This window comes from Penicillium macrosclerotiorum (genome assembly GCF_028827735.1).
Source record: "Penicillium macrosclerotiorum strain IBT 26536 chromosome Unknown utg000010l_segment0_segment0, whole genome shotgun sequence".
Classification (NCBI taxonomy): domain Eukaryota; kingdom Fungi; phylum Ascomycota; class Eurotiomycetes; order Eurotiales; family Aspergillaceae; genus Penicillium; species Penicillium macrosclerotiorum.
The window spans coordinates 3,749,225-3,772,525 of NW_026643089.1; the positions used below are offsets into that span (position 1 = coordinate 3,749,225).

The 23,301-nt window shown below is 51.2% G+C and overlaps 4 protein-coding genes across 4 annotated transcripts; 3 read left to right on the forward strand and 1 right to left on the reverse strand.

Annotated features, from left to right (window-relative positions):
* Positions 1-1,668: 1,668 nt before the first annotated feature.
* N7462_010954 (protein phosphatase 2A regulatory subunit RTS1) lies at positions 1,669-4,529 on the forward strand (the record flags this gene model as incomplete). The annotated part of the gene is made up of 8 exons (XM_057082668.1): positions 1,669-1,692; positions 1,853-2,209; positions 2,255-2,881; positions 2,940-3,293; positions 3,402-3,572; positions 3,657-3,784; positions 3,856-4,192; positions 4,386-4,529. The coding sequence occupies 8 exons, from the start codon at positions 1,669-1,671 to the stop codon at positions 4,527-4,529; spliced, it is 2,142 nt and encodes a 713-aa protein (XP_056929708.1).
* A 1,191-nt stretch (positions 4,530-5,720) lies between these two features.
* On the forward strand, positions 5,721-17,569 carry N7462_010955 (histone acetyltransferase TRA1; the record flags this gene model as incomplete). Its single annotated transcript, XM_057082669.1, has 4 exons — positions 5,721-5,772; positions 5,853-6,010; positions 6,103-16,833; positions 16,886-17,569. 4 exons carry the CDS (start codon positions 5,721-5,723, stop codon positions 17,567-17,569), a joined length of 11,625 nt encoding a protein of 3,874 aa, XP_056929709.1.
* Positions 17,570-18,001: 432 nt separating this feature from the next.
* N7462_010956 (Saf4/Yju2 family protein) lies at positions 18,002-18,897 on the reverse strand (the record flags this gene model as incomplete). The annotated part of the gene is made up of 2 exons (XM_057082670.1): positions 18,002-18,549; positions 18,606-18,897. 2 exons carry the CDS (start codon positions 18,895-18,897, stop codon positions 18,002-18,004), a joined length of 840 nt encoding a protein of 279 aa, XP_056929710.1.
* A 485-nt stretch (positions 18,898-19,382) lies between these two features.
* On the forward strand, positions 19,383-21,722 carry N7462_010957 (anaphase promoting complex subunit CDC16; the record flags this gene model as incomplete). The annotated part of the gene is made up of 2 exons (XM_057082671.1): positions 19,383-19,479; positions 19,534-21,722. 2 exons carry the CDS (start codon positions 19,383-19,385, stop codon positions 21,720-21,722), a joined length of 2,286 nt encoding a protein of 761 aa, XP_056929711.1.
* Positions 21,723-23,301: the final 1,579 nt, after the last annotated feature.

Sequence of the window (23,301 nt, forward strand, 5' to 3'; positions counted from 1 at the left end):
TTCCATTGCCGAGGCCGTCGAAAGTGACTCGGCCACTCAGAAGAAGACACACGCCCCTTTGTGTCTTTGGGGGTTTTTGTGGTCTTTGTGGCTGTGGTCTCGGTTTCCATGCGCCCTGCAGTTCTGGTCTCTTGGAGTTGGAGGCGGCTTGTGATGAGTGATGACTAAGCGACCGGGAGTCGAGCGTGGAAGCGGCTAACTGGGCGATCCCACGGGTCACCAATGAATATCCCAAAGTTTCATCAAACTCGCGGGTCCTTGGGATACGGTTTTATTATTGTCGTCGTTATTGTTATTATTATTTTTAAATTTTTTTTTCATTGTGATGATGATGACATCGGTCAGGGTTCGATGTTGCTTCGGGGGAAGTAATCCAGTGGGTAGTTCTGCTGGCTGTTCCCTCGACGTCGGAAGTACCTCCCACTCGAATATGTGTGCCGCTGTGTATATATGTATATAATTGGCGAGGCAGAGAGAAAGCGCCCGACGGGTTCAGGATGGGTGCACACGCTTCTCCAATGAACGAACGACATGACGATTCACGCCACTAGAACTGCCGACTTAGGATTGACCTTCTCTCTCTCTCTCTCTCTCTCTCTCTCTCTCTCTCTCTCTCTCTCTCTCTCTGTCATTATTCATCTCCTCTGCTGCATCGCGTGTCTCCCGTCCCTCTTGTTGCCCCTGGAGCCACGTGACCACGATGACATAAGACGAACGAAGCGGGAAAAGGCCATACACAATAAAGCCAGCACCAGAGCTTAAACCCTGGAGCCGGCGAGCCAGTCCGTAACGCAAGTAAATCCCCGAAAGATGTCGTAGAAATACAGAGAGAGCGTGCTCCCGGGGAAGAGCAAGAAGGCGGCGTGGAGGTTCTCCTCGCGTGGATGGACGGGCCTTCTCTCAGGCCCCAAAGCCCCCTCCCGCCATCACCATCACGGCCAGGAGAACCCGCCTTTCCTAAACCCTCCCCTTCCTCCTCCACCCCGATTCTCCATTTGCTCTCCCCCGCTCCTCTCTCCAGTACCGGTTGAACTGGCTCATTCACCCTGGCCGCGGAGTCCAGTGGCACTGGCGCTTTCGATTAACATCCATCCTCCTCACCCCCTCCCCGCTCCCAGCCTGCTACTAAGCGACACGGATATCCTTCCAGAGCGGACCCAACACGTCCTGATACCGACATCTGCGCGCCCTGTCTTTGTGCTCTCAACACCCCGAATACCAATTGTCCCATCCCCAGTTAATCAGGTAGGCCTCACTGCTTGTCCGTCGTCTGCCCTCTCCGTTGCCTCAGCATTGAGGTCGCCGGCCCCGTGCGCATGCTGCGACATCCCCATCCGCCCTCCCCCCCCCCGTTCGGTGCCTCCATGGCGACTCAACTCCCTGCAAACAATCTTACCATCCATGTCTCGGATCCAGTGGATGGGATTCGACGTGACCCTGATCGCCATCCTATCTACTGTGAGATAGAGCGCTCATGAAATTTTACTCCTAGGTCGATACAGATCAATCTCCTTTCCTGTTCCCCTTCGTGGCTTTACTCGAGCGGTCACCTCCCCCAACTCCCCGTTGGCCCTCGTCCGACTCGCTCTGGCTCGAGTGCTGCGACCCGCTGCCATAGCACGGAAATTCTCTGCAGAGTACATGTGGCTGTCCATACTGGATTGAAAGATGAAGGGATTCAGACAGAGAGTGGTGAGTCTTCCTTGTGGTCCTTCTCACCGCACGATCACCTCCGCTCCCCCTCCCCCCTCCCCCTCCCTCTCCCCCGTCCCCACTATACAGATGGCAGTCCCAATCTCCTTGACCGACGTATATCTAGACTAACACTTTTCTTTTTCTTCGTTCTGATTAGCACGAGCAGTTGTCGCGGGCCAAGGACGCCAACAAGTCCTCGAAGAAGAAAGACCCCTCTCACGCATCGCAAAACCAAACCTCTCTCGGAATTCACCAGACACAGCAGTCGGCTTCGCCAAACCAGGGCACCCCGACATCATCTACAACCTCCTTGAATGATGCACGAGGCAAATCGCCGGACAATAGCTCGCCAGCCGGCACTCCGTCGACTGGTGCCGTGCCCGGGGCGCCAGCCCAACATTATATACCTTCGGGAGCCGGGGTCGCGGGTCAGCCCGTGAGCAATGGCCCGGGTACCCCGACAAGGCAGGGCCAGCCAGTAGCCCCCAGTGTGATCATTAGTCCCAGTGCGCCGGTAAGAACGAGGTCTCCGCGGTGCTCCCCTCAGTGCTAAGAATAGGCTGACCGATACTTTTCTGTGCATACAGCATGCGCCTCCCCCGGTGCCGCCGAGACGATGCCCGGAGATCTGGCACCTCCGAGGAAATCCCACGTCTTCGATCGCCTGCAAACCACCCCAAAAGATATGTCGGAGGGTATCCGCACCCCGAAGCGCCAGCACTCCTCGCGATTCGACATTTCGGATCAGCGTCAACGAGAACTGGAGAAGTTGCCGGGCTTCCACGAAGTGGCTCCCAACCGGCGCCAGGATCTCTTCATGCAGAAGATTGACCAGTGCAACATTATTTTCGATTTCAATGACCCCACTGCCGACATGAAGTCCAAGGAGATCAAGAGGCTGGCTCTCCACGAGCTCTTAGATTACGTTGCCAATAACCGATCTGTAATCACAGAGCCCATGTACCCTCGTGTCGTGGAAATGTTTGCGAAGAATCTCTTTCGCCCGATCCCCCCGCCTATGACACCACAGGGTGAAGCGTTCGACCCCGAGGAAGACGAGCCTGTCCTCGAGGTGGCCTGGCCCCACATCCAAGTTGTTTACGAGTTCTTCCTTCGATTTATTGAGAGCCAAGACTTCAACACCAATATCGCAAAGGCTTATATCGATCATCAATTTGTCCTCCAGGTATGGGATCGGCATATCGTTTCTACTGAGAAAAGGCGATCGCTAATGACATGCACAGTTGCTGGACCTCTTTGACTCGGAAGACCCTCGGGAGCGTGATTTTCTGAAAACTACCTTGCATCGTATTTACGGCAAATTTTTGAATCTGCGTTCCTACATTCGGCGATCTATCAACAACGTCTTCTTCCAGTTCATGTATGAAACAGAGCGACACAACGGTATTGCTGAATTGCTGGAGATCTTGGGTTCAATCATCAACGGATTTGCCCTGCCGCTTAAGGAGGAGCACAAGTTGTTCTTGACTCGCGTTTTACTGCCCATGCACAAGGTGAAGAGTCTGAGCATGTATCACCCTCAATTAGCTTACTGCATTGTCCAGTTCCTGGAGAAGGATTCTAGCTTGACCGAAGACGTAAGTTTTTTTTACCCCCCACCCCCTCCCCAAACCAACACTATCGCTCCTCCTGAAGCGACCATCTTGATCATTTTTCTCTCTTAAACATACTTACCTGCATCGTAGGTTGTTCTTGGATTGTTGCGTTATTGGCCGAAGACAAATAGCACCAAAGAAGTGATGTATCTGAACGAGGTTGAGGACATCTTCGAGGTTATGGACCCCGGAGAGTTTGCAAAGGTCCAAGAGCCTCTTTTCCATCAGCTGGCTAAATCGGTAGCCAGTCCACATTTCCAGGTATGTTATTCATGAAGATATAAGCGGCGCCTCTTTCTTGTAGGGCTCCAACACTAATTCGTAATGATTTCTTTTTCACTGTAGGTTGCCGAACGTGCTCTTTACTTCTGGAACAACGAGTACTTTTGTAACCTTGTCAGCGACAACGTGGAAACAATCCTTCCAATCATGTTTGCTCCTCTCTATGAGAATTCGAAGGGGCACTGGAACCGGTTCGTTCAGATATATTAATTTCGTTTAGATTGTACCAATGAGGACCGACTTGCTAAGCATTGACTCACAGGACTATCCACAGCATGGTGTACAATGCCATGAAGATGTTTATGGAGATCAACCCACAGCTATTCGATGAGTGTTCTCACGAATATACCGAGCACCAAAACAGCGCCGATCAACGGGAGAAGACACGCCAAGATCGATGGGATCTGATTGAACAACAGGCGACGATGAGGAAGAATGGTGCTCCGCCTCCTCCTGCACCCACTCTCAACGTGCCGGAGCCGATTGACGAAGTGGAGGCCATGACCAACGAAAGTCAGAAGCGTTTGAACACTCTGAAGCTCCAAGAGGAAACCGAGGTATCCAAGGAGCGGCCTGCGCGGGAGGGAACCCCAACTTCGGTAAGTCCGAAGCATCTCTGATTCCTGCTTTTGGGGTCTGTTCAGACGCATGCATCCCCATACGGGACCCCTTTAATTCGTCTCCACCATCCGTCGCCTTCTGAGTCCTTGTATTTGCCTTTTTGCTAAGACACCATGTCCATTCGTTTACAGCCAGCGTGATTCTAACGTGGAAACGTCCGTTTTGGTCCAGACACGACGCCGTGGCTCCATTCGCGGTACCCGGAGACGACGGAGTGGCAGCGGTAGCGAGATTCGCCCGCGACGACGCTCGGTTGGCAGTGGTACCAGCGTGACCAATGTACAGATCCTGCATCGAAGCAATTCGACCAAATGATGTTTTGGAAGGTGATATGGGGGCGAGGAATGGACATGTGACTTCCGTTGATTTTCTGCAAACATGGCATAGCGAACATGGGCTGCAACAAATGTTTTTCTCTGTTGTCTTGATTTTCGCCCGGATTGATGCCCTATCCCTGCTTCGACAGTGCCTCTCTTCTGCCCTCTCTTCTTTCTTTCTCTCTATCATTTCCATGTCTTTCTGTTCTCTTATCTGTGTACATGGCTTTCTTTTCCTTTCTGATATTTCCCCTTCTGTGATGGCTCCCATATTGGGCCTATGATCACTGAGCGGACCTCTGAGTTGGATTCCGTCTTAGAACCGTGTTCGGGTTATGGAAAATGGGTGCAAATGGCGTTTTTATCTATCGATCACCCTGTGTTGGTGGCCTTTCTATGTGTTGCCAGTTTTCCGTTTAGACCAGTACTGAGACATGATATCTATCGCCTTGGAATTATGAAGGTGCATTTTTGAAATTCGACTGTGGCAAGTTTATCGCACCCAGTACCACTGAATCCCCCCATAGTTGAAATAGATTATTATGAATGAAATCGAGGTTCCTTCTATTTTCTAAGTACTCAGCACCGGAATGGACACATACCCTAAGGCTGGAATGAGGTAAATGGTACCTGGCACTGGCCCCTGAGGATTCCCGCGCGTCTAGTCGCTAACTAGGCGCGCGTGACCCGGAGCGGAACAACTGGTACCGAATTACCTAAAGCGGACTAGTGTTTCGTTCGGGGTCTCTGCGATAGCCCGCGTCCTGGTGCTTTCTGTTCGGGGCCAGGTCTCGCGCGCTTCAATCTCCAGCCCTCCCCCATCCTCTTGACATTTTACCACCCTCTTTCCCTCCCCCGGCGCCTCTCTACCCTAGGGGATTCCCTTTTTTTCTCGACGTGCATTGCGGGTCTTTTTTTCAATGGAGTGGTCATTCCTTCTTGAACATTAATTGACTTGACGAATTCCGATCCTCACTTCGCTACTCCGTCTCCGATCGATCTTTTCGGGCCTATTGCACAGCCTCCCGCAGAGCTTTCGATCACCCTTCTGTTCTCGTCGCTTATGAACCCCAGATTCTGACCTGAGAACCCTGCGCCGGCTGGAAATACATCAGCCGGCCTCTTGGCCTGGCCGTGATTGCTATTCTTTTCCCTTGACTGGCCCTTCCGAGGGGAGTTGATCGCCGCCATGGAACGGAATATTGATGTTTACTCCACCAAACTAGGGGATGAAAAGCTGGGTAAGTTGGATCACATTACCTCAGTTTGAAGTCCTTAATCCATGTCATTTTCTATATTGACTTGTTCGACTTCGTCGCAGATGTCAAAATCAGAGCAAATGTCGCAACCGAGTTGCGAGACAACATTGAGCCGCTATGCCAGGGCGCAAGCTACCCTGTGTTCTTGGCAAAGCTTTGGCCGGTCTTTAAGAATATTCTGAAAGGAGATCCGGTCTTCTTCAGCATGTCATATGAGCAGGTGAGATTCTCGGCTGGCTATTTCCCGAGGGCGCATTGGTCCTCAAAGATCGCATTCGCGCGAAGAATATTTCAATCCCTAACACCATATAGAAACTGCGCAATTGTATTCTAGAGACCCTTCATCGACTACCAACGGCCTCGCCTGATGTGGAACCCTACGCGGCAGACATGGTGGACGTGCTTATGGACCTTGCGCGCATTGAGAATGAGGAAAACGCGGTCCTGTGTATGAAAACCATCATGGACCTGGAGCGGAACCAGGCAAAGGCCACAGCGGCTCGAGTACAGCCTTTCTTGGAACTCATCCAGGAAATGTTCCAGACCATGGAAAACGTGGTACGAGATACTTTCGACACGCCAAATCAAGCCACACCCTCCGGAATGCCATCGACCCCGAACGCAAGCGCACAAAACTTCCAGTCCCCTCGCCCGAGCTCCCCTGCCACTTCTGTATCGGATCTGGGCCCAGACCAGCAGGCTAGCAATGTTATCTTGAAGGGCATGCAGTCCTTCAAGGTCCTTGCCGAGTGCCCGATTATTGTCGTCTCGATCTTCCAGACTCACCGCGCTTCGGTCGCTCAGAATGTCAAACTTTTTGTTCCGCTTATTAAGAGCATTTTGCTTTTGCAAGCGAAACCGCAAGAGAAGGCGCATGCCGAAGCGCGCGAGCGGAACACGATCTTCACGGGAGTTTGCAAGGAGATCAAGAATCGGGCCGCTTTTGGCGAGTTCATCACAGCTCAAGTGAAAACAATGAGCTTTTTGGCGTATCTGCTCCGCTTGTATGCTCATCAGCTTCAGGATTTTCTTCCCACGCTGCCGACCGTGGTTGTCAGACTGCTTCAGGACTGCCCGCGGGAAAAATCCGGTGCACGCAAAGAATTGCTTGTTGCTATTCGGCACATCATCAACTTTAATTATCGCAAGATCTTTCTCGAAAAGATTGATGAGCTTCTTGATGAGCGAACGCTCATCGGTGATGGCTTAACCGTTTATGAGACGATGCGTCCGCTGGCCTACAGTATGCTTGCAGATCTCATTCATCATGTTCGAGATCATCTCAGCCGCGACCAAATTCGTCGAACCGTGGAAGTCTACACAAAGAATCTTCATGATGAGTTCCCGGGTACGAGTTTCCAAACGATGAGCGCAAAGCTGCTCTTGAACATGGCGGAGAAGATTTCGAAGCTTGAAAACAAGCGCGAGGCACGGTATTTCTTGATTATGATTCTTGATGCGATTGGTGATAAGTTTGCATCCATGAACCATCAGTTCAACAACGCCGTTAAAGTTTCAAAGGCCTATAAGGAATCTCGGAAAGAAACAGAGGCGTCACCAGAGAGTTATCTTGCGGAGAAGGACCAGCCGCCCGACTGGGATGAAATCGACATCTTCTCTGCTTCTCCCATTAAGACCTCAAGCCCCCGCGATCGTGGCGGAGACCCGGTTTCGGATAACATATTCCTCTTCAGAAACCTCATCAACGGATTGAAGAACATCTTCCACCAGCTGAAGAACTGCAACCCGGATGATGTTCAGATCGATCCGAATAGTGTACCCATAAATTGGTCGGAGGTATCCTATGGTTATAATGCCGAAGAAGTCCGGGTGATCAAGAAGCTTTTTCATGAGGGTGCTCGTGTGTTCCGTTACTATGGCGTGGATCAGTCTCCACCTGAGATGAATTACTCCTCCCCATTCGACTTCCTAGCCAGCCAGTACACAGCACCGATGTCGCGTGAAGAAAAAGAGCTCCTGGAGAGCTTTGGCACCGTTTTCCATTGCATTGATACTGCGACATTCCACGAAGTTTTCCATTCCGAAATTCCCTATCTTCACGAGCTCATGTTTGAGCATGGTGCTTTGCTTCACCTTCCGCAATTCTTCTTGGCTAGCGAGGCGACTTCACCCGCATTCTCGGGAATGGTCCTGCAGTATCTTATGGAACGTATTCACGAGGTTGGCACCTCGGAAATGACTAAGGCTAAAATCCTCCTCAGAATGTTCAAGCTCTCGTTTATGGCTGTAACATTGTTCTCTGTACAGAATGAACAGGTTCTCCATCCACATGTGACCAAGATTGTTACAAAATGCATTGAACTGTCGGTCACAGCTGAGGAGCCTATGAACTATTTCCTTCTCCTCCGTTCCTTATTCCGGAGCATTGGTGGGGGGCGGTTTGAACTTTTATACAAGGAGATTTTGCCTCTTCTGGAGATGCTTCTTGAAACTTTCAACAACCTCCTCCTTGCCGCTCGCAAGCCCCAAGAGCGAGATCTCTATGTTGAATTGACGCTAACAGTGCCTGCTCGACTAAGCCACCTTCTTCCTCATTTAAGCTATTTGATGCGCCCGATTGTGGTGGCATTGCGTGCTGATTCCGACCTCGTTGGGCAAGGCTTACGTACCCTGGAGCTTTGCGTCGACAACCTGACAGCTGACTACCTCGACCCTATCATGGCTCCGATCATGGACGAATTAATGACAGCCCTATGGGACCACCTTCGACCTCATCCGTATAACCATTTCCATGCGCACACTACGATGCGCATCCTCGGAAAGCTGGGTGGTCGGAACCGCAAATTTTTGAACCACCCGCCTGAGTTGTCATTCAAACAATACGCGGACGACAATCCAAGTTTCGACATTCGTCTCATTGGACCCAGCGAAAAGCGGCCCTTCCCTGTGGATACTGGTATCGATCTAGCCATTGGGAAACTGATGGAGGCACCTAAATCGGCATCAGCAAAGGCGTCAGACATATATTATAAGCAGCAGGCCTATCGTATGCTGAGCTCGCATCTCAAGCTCCAGATCGGTTACGAAAATCTTCCCGATGACTTGGGTGCCCTCATTCGACTCCATGCCAATGACCTTTTTGAAGTCAAAGCTGGTGCCATGGTTGATATTCTTGAGAAGTCGGAGAGAACTGCTTCCATTCCGAAGAAGGTGGTGCAGGAAACCACTGTCAAGAAGCTCCTCAAGGCTTGTATATTCGCTACTACTATTGCTGACATCGAGCCGTCTGCGACTGCATTCGTTGCTGATGTTTGCAAGCACTTTGCTATTGTTGAGGTCGGTCGGGCACTTGCTCAAGCCCGCCACGGTCGCAAACCCTTTGATGTTGCCAATGGAGAAGGTCCTGTCTATTTGGATTCCCGTGTCCTAGCTGAGGCTATAGTTGAGTGCCTTTCCTCCGACAGCGTTCATGTTCGGGAGGCAGCCGAACAGGCGTTGCTGGTTGTTAAAGAAGCTGCAGGTGTGATCTTTGGCGCTCCTGAGAAAGCATCTAAGCTTCCATTTTTTCAACACCTGGGCCGTGTCTTCTGCCACAGCTGCCACAGCGAGGAATGGTTTACCAAGGCCGGCGGGAGCTTGGGAATTCAGCTTCTTGCTACCAAGCTAGACCTTGGAGACTCTTGGCTTTACGAACGACATGTTGAATTCTCGCGCGCTTTACTCTATGTGATCAAGGATACACCTGCAGATCTTCCCGCCTCCACGCGCATCCAGTCCCAAGAAACAATGACTTTGATCCTTCAGCGCTGCGGCAAGTTGATCCCTAAGAATGACATTAAGAACGAGAAAAGCCGCTTGTTTTCTCTTTGTGGTCTTTTCGTTTATGAGCTGGGACATATGAACAAACATGTTCGCGAGACCTCTCGCCTTTGCTTCTCCACATTGAAAGATGAACTTGGCTGTGAGGTGCATGAACTTATCTACCCTGTCAGGGATCGTCTTCTGCAGTCAATTTTCAATAAGCCATTGCGTGCTCTGCCTTTCCCAACACAGATTGGGTTCATCGATGCGATCACATATTGCTTGGGCCTGCATAACGACATCGTTACGTTCAATGAGCCACTGAATCGCTTGATGTTAGAATCTCTTGCGCTTGCTGACGCGGATGATGATTCGCTTGCCTCCAAGCCGAATGAGTTCAAAAATGCAGACATGATTGTGAATTTACGTGTTGCTTGCTTGCGTTTGTTATCCATGGCTATGAGTTTTCCTGAGTTTGCCAACACTCCGCAGAACACCAGCCGAGCTCGGATAATCTCCGTATTTTTCAAGTCACTCTATTCGCGTGCTCCTGAGGTCATTGAGGCGGCAAATGCTGGTCTTAAGGATGTCCTCACACAAACCAACAAGCTGCCGAAGGATTTGCTTCAAAATGGCTTGCGCCCAATTCTGATGAATTTACAGGATCCTAAGCGCTTGAGTGTTGCTGGTCTGGATGGCCTGGCGCGTCTCTTGACCCTCTTGACGAACTATTTCAAGGTCGAGATTGGTGCCCGCCTGTTGGACCACATGAAGGTTATCGCCGATGATACTGTTCTGCAGAAGGTATCGTTTAGTCTTGTTGAGCAAAATCCTGCTATGAAGATTGTGGCCGCCATATTTAATATCTTTCACCTTCTTCCCTCTGCTGCCACCTCATTCATGGAGAATTTGATCGACAAAGTCCTCGATCTCGAGAGAAAACTGCGCAGAACCTCACATAGTCCATTTCGCAAACCCCTCGTGAAGTACCTCAACCGCTATCCGAAGGAAAGTTTGAAGTTCTTCTCCGACCGCTTTCAGAAAGAAAATTACGGGCGCTTCTTCGGTCAAATACTGGCTGATCCTGACAGCGAGGCACTGCGCAATGCTGTCATGGCTGATACCGAGACCTTCTCTTCAAATGCGTTTGGAGGTGATGTGGTAGAAGAAAGCAAGAATACGGTCGCCATCAACGGAATCTATATCGCGCACTCTATTTGTTCGTACAAGTCTAGCAAAGAATGGCTCGTTTCTCATGCCGATTTGCGCCAAAAACTTCTCATTTCCGGCAGAGAGCTTGAGAGAAAGCTGCGGGGCGATAGCCTGCCGCCTGATGAGCGCCTTCGAGTCGAGCAAGCCGAGGATCAGTTGATGGATATCTTTACATCCTATCTGGCTGAGGCATCCCATGACTTAGATTTCCTTTTCGAGGTCATCGACGGCTTGTCTGCAGACGAGCTGAAACGCACCCTTGCTCTTCCAAAATTTATCTACAAGCACATTATTAGCAACGAGTCCATAGACTACCGACGATCTGTCATTATGCGCTGTCTTGATCTTTATGGACAACGCACTTGTTCCCAGAAGACCAAAACCTACGCGTTCCGCAACCTGGTAAACCCAATATTTGCCATGGATGTTCAAACTACTTGGAACAGCCCACCAAACACACCCAAGTTGATGGACAAGAGCATGACCGAATCTATCCAGAGCCGTTTGTGGAAGCCTCAATTGGCAGACCTGAGCGAGGAGTCGAGCCAGGCGGGGGTTGATCATTCCCGCATGGAGCTACTGCAATTGTCTGCTCTGTTGATCAAGTATCACCACCAGACCGTACAGGACTCTCGTAAGGACATCATCAAGTTCGCTTGGAATTATATTCGTCTCGAGGATATCATCAACAAATATGGTGCCTATGTGCTGATCAGTTACTTCATCGCCCATTATGAGACACCCTTCAAGATTGTGATTCAAGTGTACGTTGCTTTACTGAGAGCACACCAGAATGAAGGGCGTGCTCTTGTTACTCAAGCTCTTGATGTTTTGGCGCCGGTGCTTCCCACGCGAACAGCGGGCAACCAAGGCCCTGAGGCCCGTTACCCTTTGTGGGCCAAGTGGCCTCGCCGAATCTTGGCTGAAGAGACCGCCAACCTGCAACAGGTAATGAGTATCTTCCAGTTCTTAGTACGACAGCCAGATCTCTTTTACGAGTCGCGGGAGCATTTTGTACCTCTCATTGTACCCTCGCTTATCAAGATTGCCGGACCGCCAAACACTTCCAATGACAGCAAGAAGTTAGCACTCAACCTCATTGGTTTGATTTGGCACTGGGAGGAGAGGCGTGTTCAAGCCGCTGAATCTAACCCTACTGTCAGCAATGGAGCAATTGAGTCACCAAATGCAAAGAAGCGTAAGCTGGAAGAGGCAAGGGAGACAGCGTCTGCATCTCCGTCTCTCGCACCGCCGTCTATTCGGGAAAGATCTGATTATACCGTGCCTTCTGAACTCCGTGGCGCTCTGATCAAGTATCTCATCACCTTTATCACCACAATCCCAGAGCGGTTTCTGGTACCTGCGGCTTCAATTCGTCAGATGACCTCATCTAAACCATCGCCGCCTGTGCCAACTGGCGAAATGATCAACAAGGCCGTGGTGCTCCTTAGAAATCTTCTGTCCAAGGACTACTGGAGTGACCTTGATATTGATCTATATCAGAAGGTGACGGAGCCCATCCTTGCAGGTGAAAAGGCAGACAAGCCCGATGACAAGCAGGTTACCCCGTTGGTCAATGCCCTGCAGGTTTTGCGTGTTCTCATCGCAGCTAAACCAGACGAGTGGATCACTGCTCGCTTGTCAGTCATTCAGAAGCTTCTTGAAAAACCTCTCAAGTCTGACAACCCTGAAATCCAGGATTGTTTGCACGGCCTGGAAGATGAGATGGACATTTTACCCAAGCTACCTCCCCCAGTCCGTCGTGTTCTCGAGGCCATTCCAGATGACCAGCCGGATGACGAGGATGCAATGGATACTGAGAGCTCTCCATCCGAGTTTGCGACATACTTGTCCGCGATTGCCACTGAGACTCTTTCGGCCAGCAATTATGTATCAAGCTTGAATACGCTATGGACACTGTCCAAGATCAAGCCCGCCGAAATTGATACGCATATCCCAGCTGTCATGAAGGCATTCTCACAGAAGCTGGCTAAGGAGCATGTTGCAGCTTCAACCAACCAAAACGCCGGACAATTGCAGCAAGGCCAAAAGCCCACAGAAGGAGTTCCTGACCAGCAGGAGTTTGAACTGGGCGTCGATCTCATCTTCAAGACTATTGAGCTCATTTCTGTTCGCATGTCCCATCTGGGAGATCAGCGACGCCCGTTTCTCAGCGTTTTGGCGTCGATTGTAGAGCGGTCTCAGAATATCAAGCTATGCAGCAAGGTTCTAGGTATGGCGGAATCATGGATCTTCCACTCAACCGAGTCTTGGCCTACCCTGAAGGAGAAGACTGCAGTTCTGCACAAGATGCTACTCTTCGAATCTCGACCGGATCAAACAATGCTGAAGAAGTTCCTTGATCTTGTCATCCGCATCTATGAAGACTCGAAGATCACTCGTACTGAACTCACGGTCAGGCTGGAGCATGCCTTCTTGATTGGAACTCGAGCCCAGGATGTTGAAATGCGCAACCGCTTCATGACCATTTTTGATAAGAGCTTGACTCGACTTGCCAGCTCTCGTCTTAGCTACGTGTTGACATGCCAAAATTGGGACACACTCGCTGACTCATTCTGGCTGGCTCAGGCTTCACATTTGATTCTCGGATGTGTCGATATGAATACCACTGCCCGCTTACACCAGGACGATTTTACCTTGTATCCGTTGTCGTTCCTTTTTGCTGGCGGCGACAAAGATTCGAGGAAATCTGATATAATGGTCGATAGCCAGTTGGAGACTTTTGTGGCCGAGCGCAAGCGATTCATGTCCGACGTCGGTGATGTTAGGGTTCGTGATTTGATTGAGCCCCTATGCCAGCTGCAGCACACCGACTCAAATGTTGCTTACAAGCTATGGACCACGCTTTTCCCCATCTTCTGGTCTACGTTGGCCAAGGATGACCGGATTGACCTCGAGAAGGGCATGGTCACGCTGCTTACCAGGGAATATCATCAGAGACAATTAGACAAGAGGCCCAACGTTGTGCAGGCTCTCCTTGAAGGCGTTGTTCGTGCTAGCCCACGATTCAAGATTCCTCCACATGTCATGAAGTATCTCAGTCGTACCTATGATGCTTGGTATACTGCCGCGACATATTTGGAGGAAAGCGCCATCAAGCCCATCATCGATACCCCCACTGTCCGCGAGAGTAATCTTGACGCATTGGTCGAGGTCTACGCAGGTCTTCAAGAGGACGACTTTTTCTACGGCACTTGGCGCCGTAGGTGCAAGTTTGTCGAAACCAACGCGGCACTGTCTTATGAGCAACAGGGCATGTGGGACAAGTCACAGCAGCTCTACGAGAATGCTCAGATCAAGGCACGCTCGGGAGCAATGCCATTCTCACAAGGCGAGTACTTTGTTTGGGAAGATCATTGGCTGATATGTGCCCAGAAGCTTCAGCAATGGGAAATTTTGAGTGATTTTGCCAAACATGAGAATCTAAATGATCTCTTGCTGGAGTCTGCTTGGAGGAACATTGAGAACTGGCAGAGTGAAGGCACTCGTGAGCAGCTCGAGTCCTTGATTAAATCCGTTTCCGACGCCCCCACTCCACGACGAACCTTCTTCCAGGCTTTCATGGCTCTCCTTCAATATCACATGAAAAAAGAGAACATGCAGGACTTCAACAGTGTTTGTGATGAGTCTATCCAATTGTCAATTCGCAAATGGCTGCAGCTGCCTAAGCGAATAACCAACGCCCACATTCCTATTCTGCAGCACTTCCAGCTTCTGGTTGAACTGCATGATGCTAGTCATATCTGTGGCAGTTTGTCTCAAACTAATGAGCGCAACCTCGATACCAAGTCTGCCGAATTGAAACTTCTTCTTGGAACTTGGCGGGACCGGTTGCCGAACCTGTGGGATGATATCAACACATGGCAGGACTTGGTCACTTGGCGACAACACATCTTCCAGCTCATCAATCAAACCTATCTAGGTCTCCTTCCTCCCCAGACCAACAACGTGGCGAGCAACTCTTATGCCTATCGTGGATACCATGAAACGGCCTGGATCATCAACCGGTTCGCGCATGTAGCTCGCAAACATCAAATGCCCGAAGTCTGTATCAACCAACTTAGTCGGATCTACACGCTGCCCAACATTGAAATTCAGGAGGCCTTTCTTAAGCTTCGAGAACAGGCCAAGTGCCACTACCAGAATCCGAAGGAACTCAACAGTGGATTGGACGTGATAAACAACACCAATCTCAACTACTTTGGGCCTCAGCAGAAGGCCGAGTTCTATACTCTCAAGGGCATGTTCCTCGCCAAACTCGACCATGTGAATGAAGCCAACGAGGCCTTTGGAGTTGCCCTCTACTATGATCTTCGACTGGCAAAAGCCTGGTCTGAATGGGGACAGTACAGTGATCAACGATTCAAGTCTGACCCCGCCGACTATGAGTTGGCTAGCAATGCTGTTAGCTGCTATCTGGAAGCTGCTGGCCTTTACAAGAGCGCGAAGTCCCGAAAGCTGCTCAGCCGTATCCTGTGGCTTCTCAGCTTGGATAATGATGAAGGCCAGATTGCCAGCGCCTTTGAGAACTTCAAAGGCGATACTCCAGTGTGGTACTGGATTACCTTCATTCCCCAGCTTCTTACGAGCTTGTCTCACCGTGAAGCACGCTTGTGCAAGGCTGTTCTGGTGAAGATTGCCAAGCTCTACCCCCAGTCTCTCTTTTTCCTCCTTCGCACGAACCGTGAGGACATGCTTAGCATCAAGAAACAGCATGATCAGAAACAGGAAAAGCTCAACCGGGCCCGGCAAAATGCACAACAGCAGCCGCAAGGATCATCTCCGATCACAAAGCTCCCTGCAAGTAGTGAAGCGTCCCCTGCTCCCAAGCCTCCAACCAGCGTTCCACCCCCAAGCGCCTCTCCTGCTGGTCAACCAGCCAATCTGTCGACAGCCCAGTCACCGATTCAAAACCAACCCGCACAGAGTCAATCTCCGGCCCAGGCTCAGAGCCAGGTGCAAGCTTCCCCGCGTCCAGGCCAAGCGCAGAGTCCCAGCCAGGGACCCCCTGCCCTGGCCCAACCGCAGCAGGCTCAAGGACAACAGCAAGCTCACCTTCAAGTTCCTGGCCAGACTGGCACGTCCCAGCAACAGCTGAATCAAGGCACAGCTCCCACGGAGTCGAGCGAAAAGGAGCCCCTTAAGAAACCGTGGGAATATTCCGATGAGATTATGTCTGGTCTCAAGACGGCTTTCCCGCTGCTTGCTCTCTCTATGGAGACAATGGTTGACCAGATCCACAAGAACTTCAAGTGCCCACCTGATGAGGATGCTTACCGTCTCATCGTTGCTCTTCTGAATGATGGGTTGGCCTACGTCGGCAGGATGCCTGTATCTTATGCCCAGGACTTCAAGTTGCCTACTGCAACGGAAGCCAACATTACCCGGTTTGCAGAGACAATTCTTCCCGCGCACATTCGCAAGTCTTTCGAAGCAGACTTTGTAGTGAAGAAGCCCACCATGCATGAGTACATCCAAAAGCTCCGTCGTTGGCGTGACAAATTTGAAGAGAAGCTTGATCGTCGTCTACAGTCTGGATTCCTTGAAAGCTATTCGCCACACCTTAGCGAGTTCCGCTTCCTCAAGTTTGATGAGGTCGAGGTTCCTGGACAGTATCTCCTTCACAAAGACAAGAACCAGGACTTTGTTCGCATTGATCGCTTCCTACCCGACGTGGATTTGGTACGTGGTATTGGCGTGTGCCATCGTCGGCTAAAGATCCGTGGCCACGATGGTAGTATCCATGCTTTTGCTGTTCAACATCCAGCGGCTCGCCATTGCAGACGCGAGGAACGTATTCTCCAATTGTTCCGCATATTCAATGGGCTCTTGGCGAAGCGCAAAGAGAGCCGACGTCGCAACCTGTACTTCCATCTTCCATTGATGGTTCCCTTGGCACCACATATTCGCTTAGTCCGCGATGATTCGTCCTATATCTCCATGCAGGGCATCTATGAGGATTACTGTCGACGAGTGGGTATGAATAAGGATGAGCCGGTTCTGTTCACCATGGATCGAATGCGGTCATTGGCAGAGACGAAGCAGAATGTAGGTCCTGGAGAATATGCTTATTGTCTTTCAAATACTAACCTCTCCTCAGCGCACGGCTGATCAGCAGCAAGTTCTTCGCACTGAGATCTTAACCGCCATTCAAGATAAATGGGTTCCCAGTACCGTGGTCCTGGAGTACTTCCAGCAGACATATCCAAACTTTGCTGATTTCTGGCTCTTCCGCCGACAATTTGCCTACCAGTACGCAGCTGTTGCCTTCATGACTTATATTATGCATATTGGCAACCGGTATCCGAATAAGATTCTGGTCTCTCGTTCAACAGGAGACATTTGGGGCGCAGAGCTGATTCCGACCATCAACCCTGCTAAGGCGATTTTCTATAACCCCGAGCAGGTCCCCTTCAGGTTTACTCCTAACATTCAAATCCTGCTCGGCCCCATTGCAACCGAGGGTCTGTTTGCCTGTGCCATGATGGCGATTGCACGCTGCCTGACGGAGCCACGGCATGAGCTGGAGCAGCAGCTCAGCATCTTTGTGCGTGACGAAATGATGTTTTGGGCTACTGCTCAGCACCGTGGTAACCTGCCGGTTCCGCAGCTGCGCGAGTTGGTTTACAACAACAGCGAGATCATTGTGAACCGTGCTGTCAGCCTTGCTAGCCCACCTGAAGGCAACTTGCCTGCCAATCAGACTACGATCGATCTTGTCTCTCGGGCGGTAAACCCACAGCACTTGGCTTCATGTGATGCATTGTGGATGCCATATCTATAAGCTGGATTCGCTCTTTCCTGCTTTGACCTACCTCTATTCCCCTAAGTGTCGGAGAGAAGGTGGCTGTTTTGCATAGCTGGATGGATTTTAACTGGGCCGGTTTCTTCAAATCTGTTCTCTGCTTGCTCTTGAGCGTGGCGCTTTGGTGTGGAGAGAATGTTTCGCTCTCCGGTTTTTCTTAGCCTGGGTTGTCCTGTTTTGATACCTTGTTATTTTCTGTATGATTGTTTTGGTTTTGACCTGTCCTCGTTCCAACCAATAGCTGATAATGTATTCGTTTTTATCTAAAAAGTGGGGTCTTAAAGAGAGGATGCGATCAACTTGTAAGAATGGTTCGTTATTCTATAGCTTTGCAATCAAGGTAGCCATAGGTCCTAAATTATTTCAAAAGTTCCGGCGCCGGCGCCAAGGATGTTAGACATGAAAAACAAATTAAACAAGAGAGGGCTTCTTCTTGATGCCCAGGCTGCTCACGCCTGCCTTCTTTGGGCGCTTGACTCGCGCGAACGATGTGGACGGAGGAGGCATTTGAGTAGGCAGAGGCTTCGCCTCCGATGGTCCAGTTGGGGCCGGTTCTTCTTCGTCCACGATTCGCTTCACCCGCTCGCCAGAAGCAGTCATGAAAGCCTTCCGCGCCGTCTCCTCGTCCTCCATATCCTGTTGCAACTTATCCTCATCTAGCTCATTGTGAATCAGATCCAAAGCTCCTTCATCGCCTTTCATCTCGCTTCGGGCAATGCGCGCATTGCGTGTTCGAATTTCGTCAAGCGCATCTGCAATCGCCATCTCTCGCTTTGAGTCTTGCATCTTTTCTTCCAGCTCGGCCATCTTATCGCGCTCTAGCTGTTCCTGTTCTTCGTTTTCTTCGCGCTCTAGCCGATCCAGAGTCTCTGCCTCTGTTTCTTTATACTTTTCAGACTTGGCGTCGCGCCAGGGCTCGAAATTTCGCTTTGCGCCTTTTTCGCATTCATAATCCATATCTATTGTCTTTTAAGCATCTGCAGTTACGACCGGGAAGTCCATTAACAGTTCTTACTCTTTGGATCAGTGCGAAACGTGATCTCACCGCTGCAGCGCGTGCAGCGAATGTAAAATCGATAGATCGGGATAGACAGATATTTCTCCTCAAGTGTTTGCTTTCGAGCGTTGAACTTGCGTCCGCGGTAGATGTACTCGCCGCAGTTCGTGCATTTCATGGAGAAGGGTGCCATCAACCGGACCGTGATGACCTTTGGACCCTTTTGGCGAAGATGCTTTGGCGTGCGTCCGATCGCTGACGGGTCAAAGTCTGGCGGATAATATTTGGTCAAAACCTTTCGCTCAGACATATTGCTGGTGGTATGGAGTGTGTGTATAGGAGGTGGGGGAAAGAGCGAGTCGACTTGGAAAGAAAGAAGTGGCGCTGGACGCTGGACGATTGTGATATCAGCACGTGACAGACACAACGTGACTAAAGTACATGCGCTTCGTTGACTTGCGACTTGGGACATTCGCTGATTTTAGAGGATTCATATACTTTGATGGGCAGCGGCAACAGCCCATCAAGAAGAAATTCAATTATTTGAAACCATTGTTCTGTATCACGTTCAATTACTTCCTGCGCAGCACCTTCAATTGGCATTTATCTTCTGCTGCACCCCAATGGGCGTCGTGCACGGGCCACTCTTTGTCCACAAGTTCGCGACCCGCTCAGACGAGCAGCCTGGACAGCGCTGCTTGTCTGGCAAATTCTCCGAGAGTGGTTTGTTGAAATCCATGCCTATCGACCATCCACTGGAAGGTATCTCCAACCAGACGTGTTGGATCTGTGGCGATGGAAAAGTATCTTCGCTCCTGGCGTCAGGACGCGTTGAATCGCGGCCAACATGATTCCGCTATTTACATTGGCGACAAGGTTCTTGCGCTGACCAGTATGCCTCTCATTGTGCTGCAACCGAGACAACCTGACTGATCAAATTCTGCAGACAGTGATTCGGACGCCTTTTGGCTTGCGCAGGTCCACTTCTCCAACAATAATTTCACACGCGCATTGGCCCTATTATCCCGCAAAGATCTCGTCTCACGGAGTACCGCCTGTCGCTACCTCGCTGCCCACTGCTACATCAAACAGAATCACTTTGAACAGGCGCTGTCTATTCTTGGCGAGCATAACCCGACAGATCTCTTTCGGAATAATAACAGCCGCCGAAAGATCCAACATCTCAATGGCCAGAGTCATGTCACTTTGAGGAACGGAAAGCACACTATCCGTGCGGAGCGAGGCGAAGATCGTGAAAGAGAGGATACGAACAATGTTAAGTTTGAGGCGGCTATGTGCTACTTGCGCGGACTGTGCTTTGCAAAGCAGAATGCGTTCGACCGGGCCCGCGACTGCTACAAGGATGCGGTGCGAATCGATGTGCAATGTTTCGAAGCATTTGATCAACTCATGAAAAACTCGCTCATGTCCCCGACGGAAGAGTTGGATTTTCTAGAATCTCTTGACTTTGATGCTATTGTTTCGCCGGATCCCGCTGTGGCCCAAGAGGCGGCACACTTTACCAAGATGCTTTATACCACCCGCCTCTCCAAGTATTCCGCACCTAACATCCTTTCAGATGCGACGGAAACCCTCTCTACGCACTACAACCTGGCCGATAACCCAGATATCCTGTTGTCAAGGGCGGAGGCGCTCTACACGCAATGTCGCTTTGCTGAGGCATTGGAATTGACCTCCTCTATTCTTTCTACCTCCCAATCACCTGATTTGACGGCCACTAATAACCCCGGGATTCCCTCGCATAACCACCTTGGCCACGCTCCGGCAGTTTACCCACTGCACCTGGCATGTCTCTACGAGACCGGAGCTACCAACGCTCTCTTCCTCTTGTCCCACATGCTGGCCGATCATGCCCCGGAGGAGCCATACACCTATTTAGCCATCGGGGTATACTATTTATCAGTGTCGAAGGTGGCGGAAGCGCGTCGTTTCTTTTCCAAGGCGTCTTTGCTTGATCCTCATTCTGCGCCAGCTTGGATCGGTTTCGCCCACACGTTCGCTGCTGAGGGTGAGCATGACCAGGCCATCGCGGCGTATAGTACCGCTGCACGACTCTTCCAGGGTAGTCATTTGCCACAACTTTTCCTGGGCATGCAGCACCTCGCTCTTAACAACATGTCTCTGGCTCACGAATATCTCTGTGCAGCATATGCAATGTCAACTGGGGCTACTCCTGGGATTACCCCTGGTCTTCCTACCAATTTGTCTGCTCCCCTTGGAGGTGACCCGCTGGTCCTCAATGAGCTTGGAGTTGTCTTTTATCATCAAAATAACCTCGGCGCAGCCGTGGAATTGTTTCGACAAGCTCTGGGGTTGGCCGCTTCTCTCCACTGCGAACCCGGGGCATGGGTGGCTACTCGGGCCAATCTGGGCCATGCGTTGCGTCGCATGGGTCGACTGCCAGAATCTTTGCACGAATTTGACGAGTGTCTCCGTGTTGGAGCTGGCGGTACTAGCCTGGGCTACTCTCCTTTCTTGGGCGGGGGGGCAGGTGGCTCTGCAGCCGTTGCCACGGCCTCCGGAGTCGGGGGCTACGAGGACCGGGGGCTTGTCGGGTCTTTGCATACTTCGCGCGGGTTACTGCTGTTGGAACTGGGTCGTACCACCGAGGCCGTCACTGCCCTTCATGAAGCCGTTCGCGTTCTCGGGGCCAGTGGTGGCGGGGATGCCGCCGGTGGTGCTGGCGTGGCGGGAACTCTGTTAAACCGGGCGTTGGAACTATGGGCGCTTGAGGGCCGCGAGCGTAACCGACAAATTCTTGAAGGTGTTGGACCGTCCACCAGCCCAGGCTCCCGCCAATCCCGCGAAGACCACGGGCGGGAACGGACTGGGACCGACGAGAGTGTGCGGCGTCGCGCTCGCGGTGGGACACATGCGGAGGAATGGACGGACGAGGTGACTCATACGGCCTCTCTCGATACGCCCGAAGCTCTAGAGGAGGAGCGCGTGGAGATGGACCTCGATGAAAAGGCTGATAGTCTGCTGGGTCGGGCGCTGGGTCGTGTTCGACCAGGGGGACGCCAGCGTCGCACGCCGCGACCTGCGACGCCGGATGTCGACCAGGAAGTACTGGCCCGTCGAGGGAGACACCACCGGAGTCAATCTCGACAATGAAGCACTTGGACCGGGTTGGGATAGTTACCAGGAGTTTTTGTCTTGTCTTTTGTTTGAGGGGAGGGGAGCGGTCTTCGCTGGGGCGCATTGCAGCGGGCGTTTTTATTCTTTTGAGAGGCAATTTGAACAGTCAATCTTGGTCCTGTTCTCCCTCTGGATCCTGGGAGGGCATTTGGGGGTGTTTTCTGCATGGTAGTGGATCGCATGATTTGCGTTAGATGAGAAATTCCAGTCGACGAGCCCCTTTCCGGTCGCTGTTCTTCCTTTTAAAGGCCCTGGTCCGATAATGTTATTCTGTTAGCGACTAGTGACCTCCACAAACTATCATATAGCAACATTGGTAAAACCATCGAGCTACAACTTTTTGAGGGTCAAACCTATAAATTCGGGCTGTGGGGTTTAGGTGTTCCAAAACCTCTTCCTCATGGCGCGTCGCTGTCGATCTATAACGCGATCGATCTACCCCAATCGCTTAAGCCGAGATAAACAGTAATCTAGAAATCTAAAAATAGATCAAACATAACAAACAAAAATATAATTCAATTGCACCAGTTCCACGCTCAGTCCATCGATAAATGGAATGGTTGGCTCCAGCTTGGCACGAACTCCCGCGAGCAGTAAGTTCGGAGAGGGATGATGTTCTCTGGGCTTAAGGGGGAAGGACCGGGGATCAACGACATTCTAGCTATAAATTATATGTAATGTTTGAGTTCTGATCTGTGATGCGGAGACGGAACTTCTGAAACTCGAGATCGCTCTTGGATTGGTTGGCAGGGGGCCGAGCCCACCCGTCCCTCTATCTACATCTCTGTAGGTTCGTCAAGGACTCCGAGACGTCAGGAGAACCCGAAGATCAAGATAGACCTGGATGGGATGTAATCCTGTCATCGCTCAGCATGGCCCCCGCGTTCAGCCAGATTTCGTGGACAGAACTGTGGACCCGCAGACGTTGATCGCTCATTGTTGGCAGTGGGGGCGGTGCAGTGTGCCTTGCACTGGCCAAACTGTACTCCGTCCTCTGTCCTGCAGATGAGCTGGTAATCTGCAAGAGCGTCGAAAAGTCGGCCCACGACCTCTCTCTCTCTCTCTTCGTGACCTTGTCTTGCTACACAGCCCGTGCGAGCGATGATCGGCCGAGTCCGGAGGAGCCCGTGGGCCCGACGGGCATGGGGCACAAGGCTTCTCCATTAACCCGACCGCGTTAGCCCCGTCCATTAGGGGTACGCCTTCCGAGTCAGATCACGGCCAAGACGCTAGAGACACGAGACCGACTAGACAAGAAAAGGATTAGTCGTGGACCCTGAATTCATTTCTGAGGATGTGATGCAGGCCATCCTGGTCGACCAACCCGCACGCCCTCTTCTCTGTACATTTCGCTTTCATGTTTTCTTGGTTAGCTCTTTTGTCTTTCCTTTCGAAGCCGAAGCGAGACAACCTATGTTACGCATGGTGTGCATGGGTGTGCATGGGTGTGCCTTGGGTCATTTGTTTGGGAAGGGTCGAACTAGGCAGACGTAAAAAAAGAAACCAGGTTACGGGCCCATAGGCCGGACCGAGTGGAGTCTTTTGGCCCCCAGTG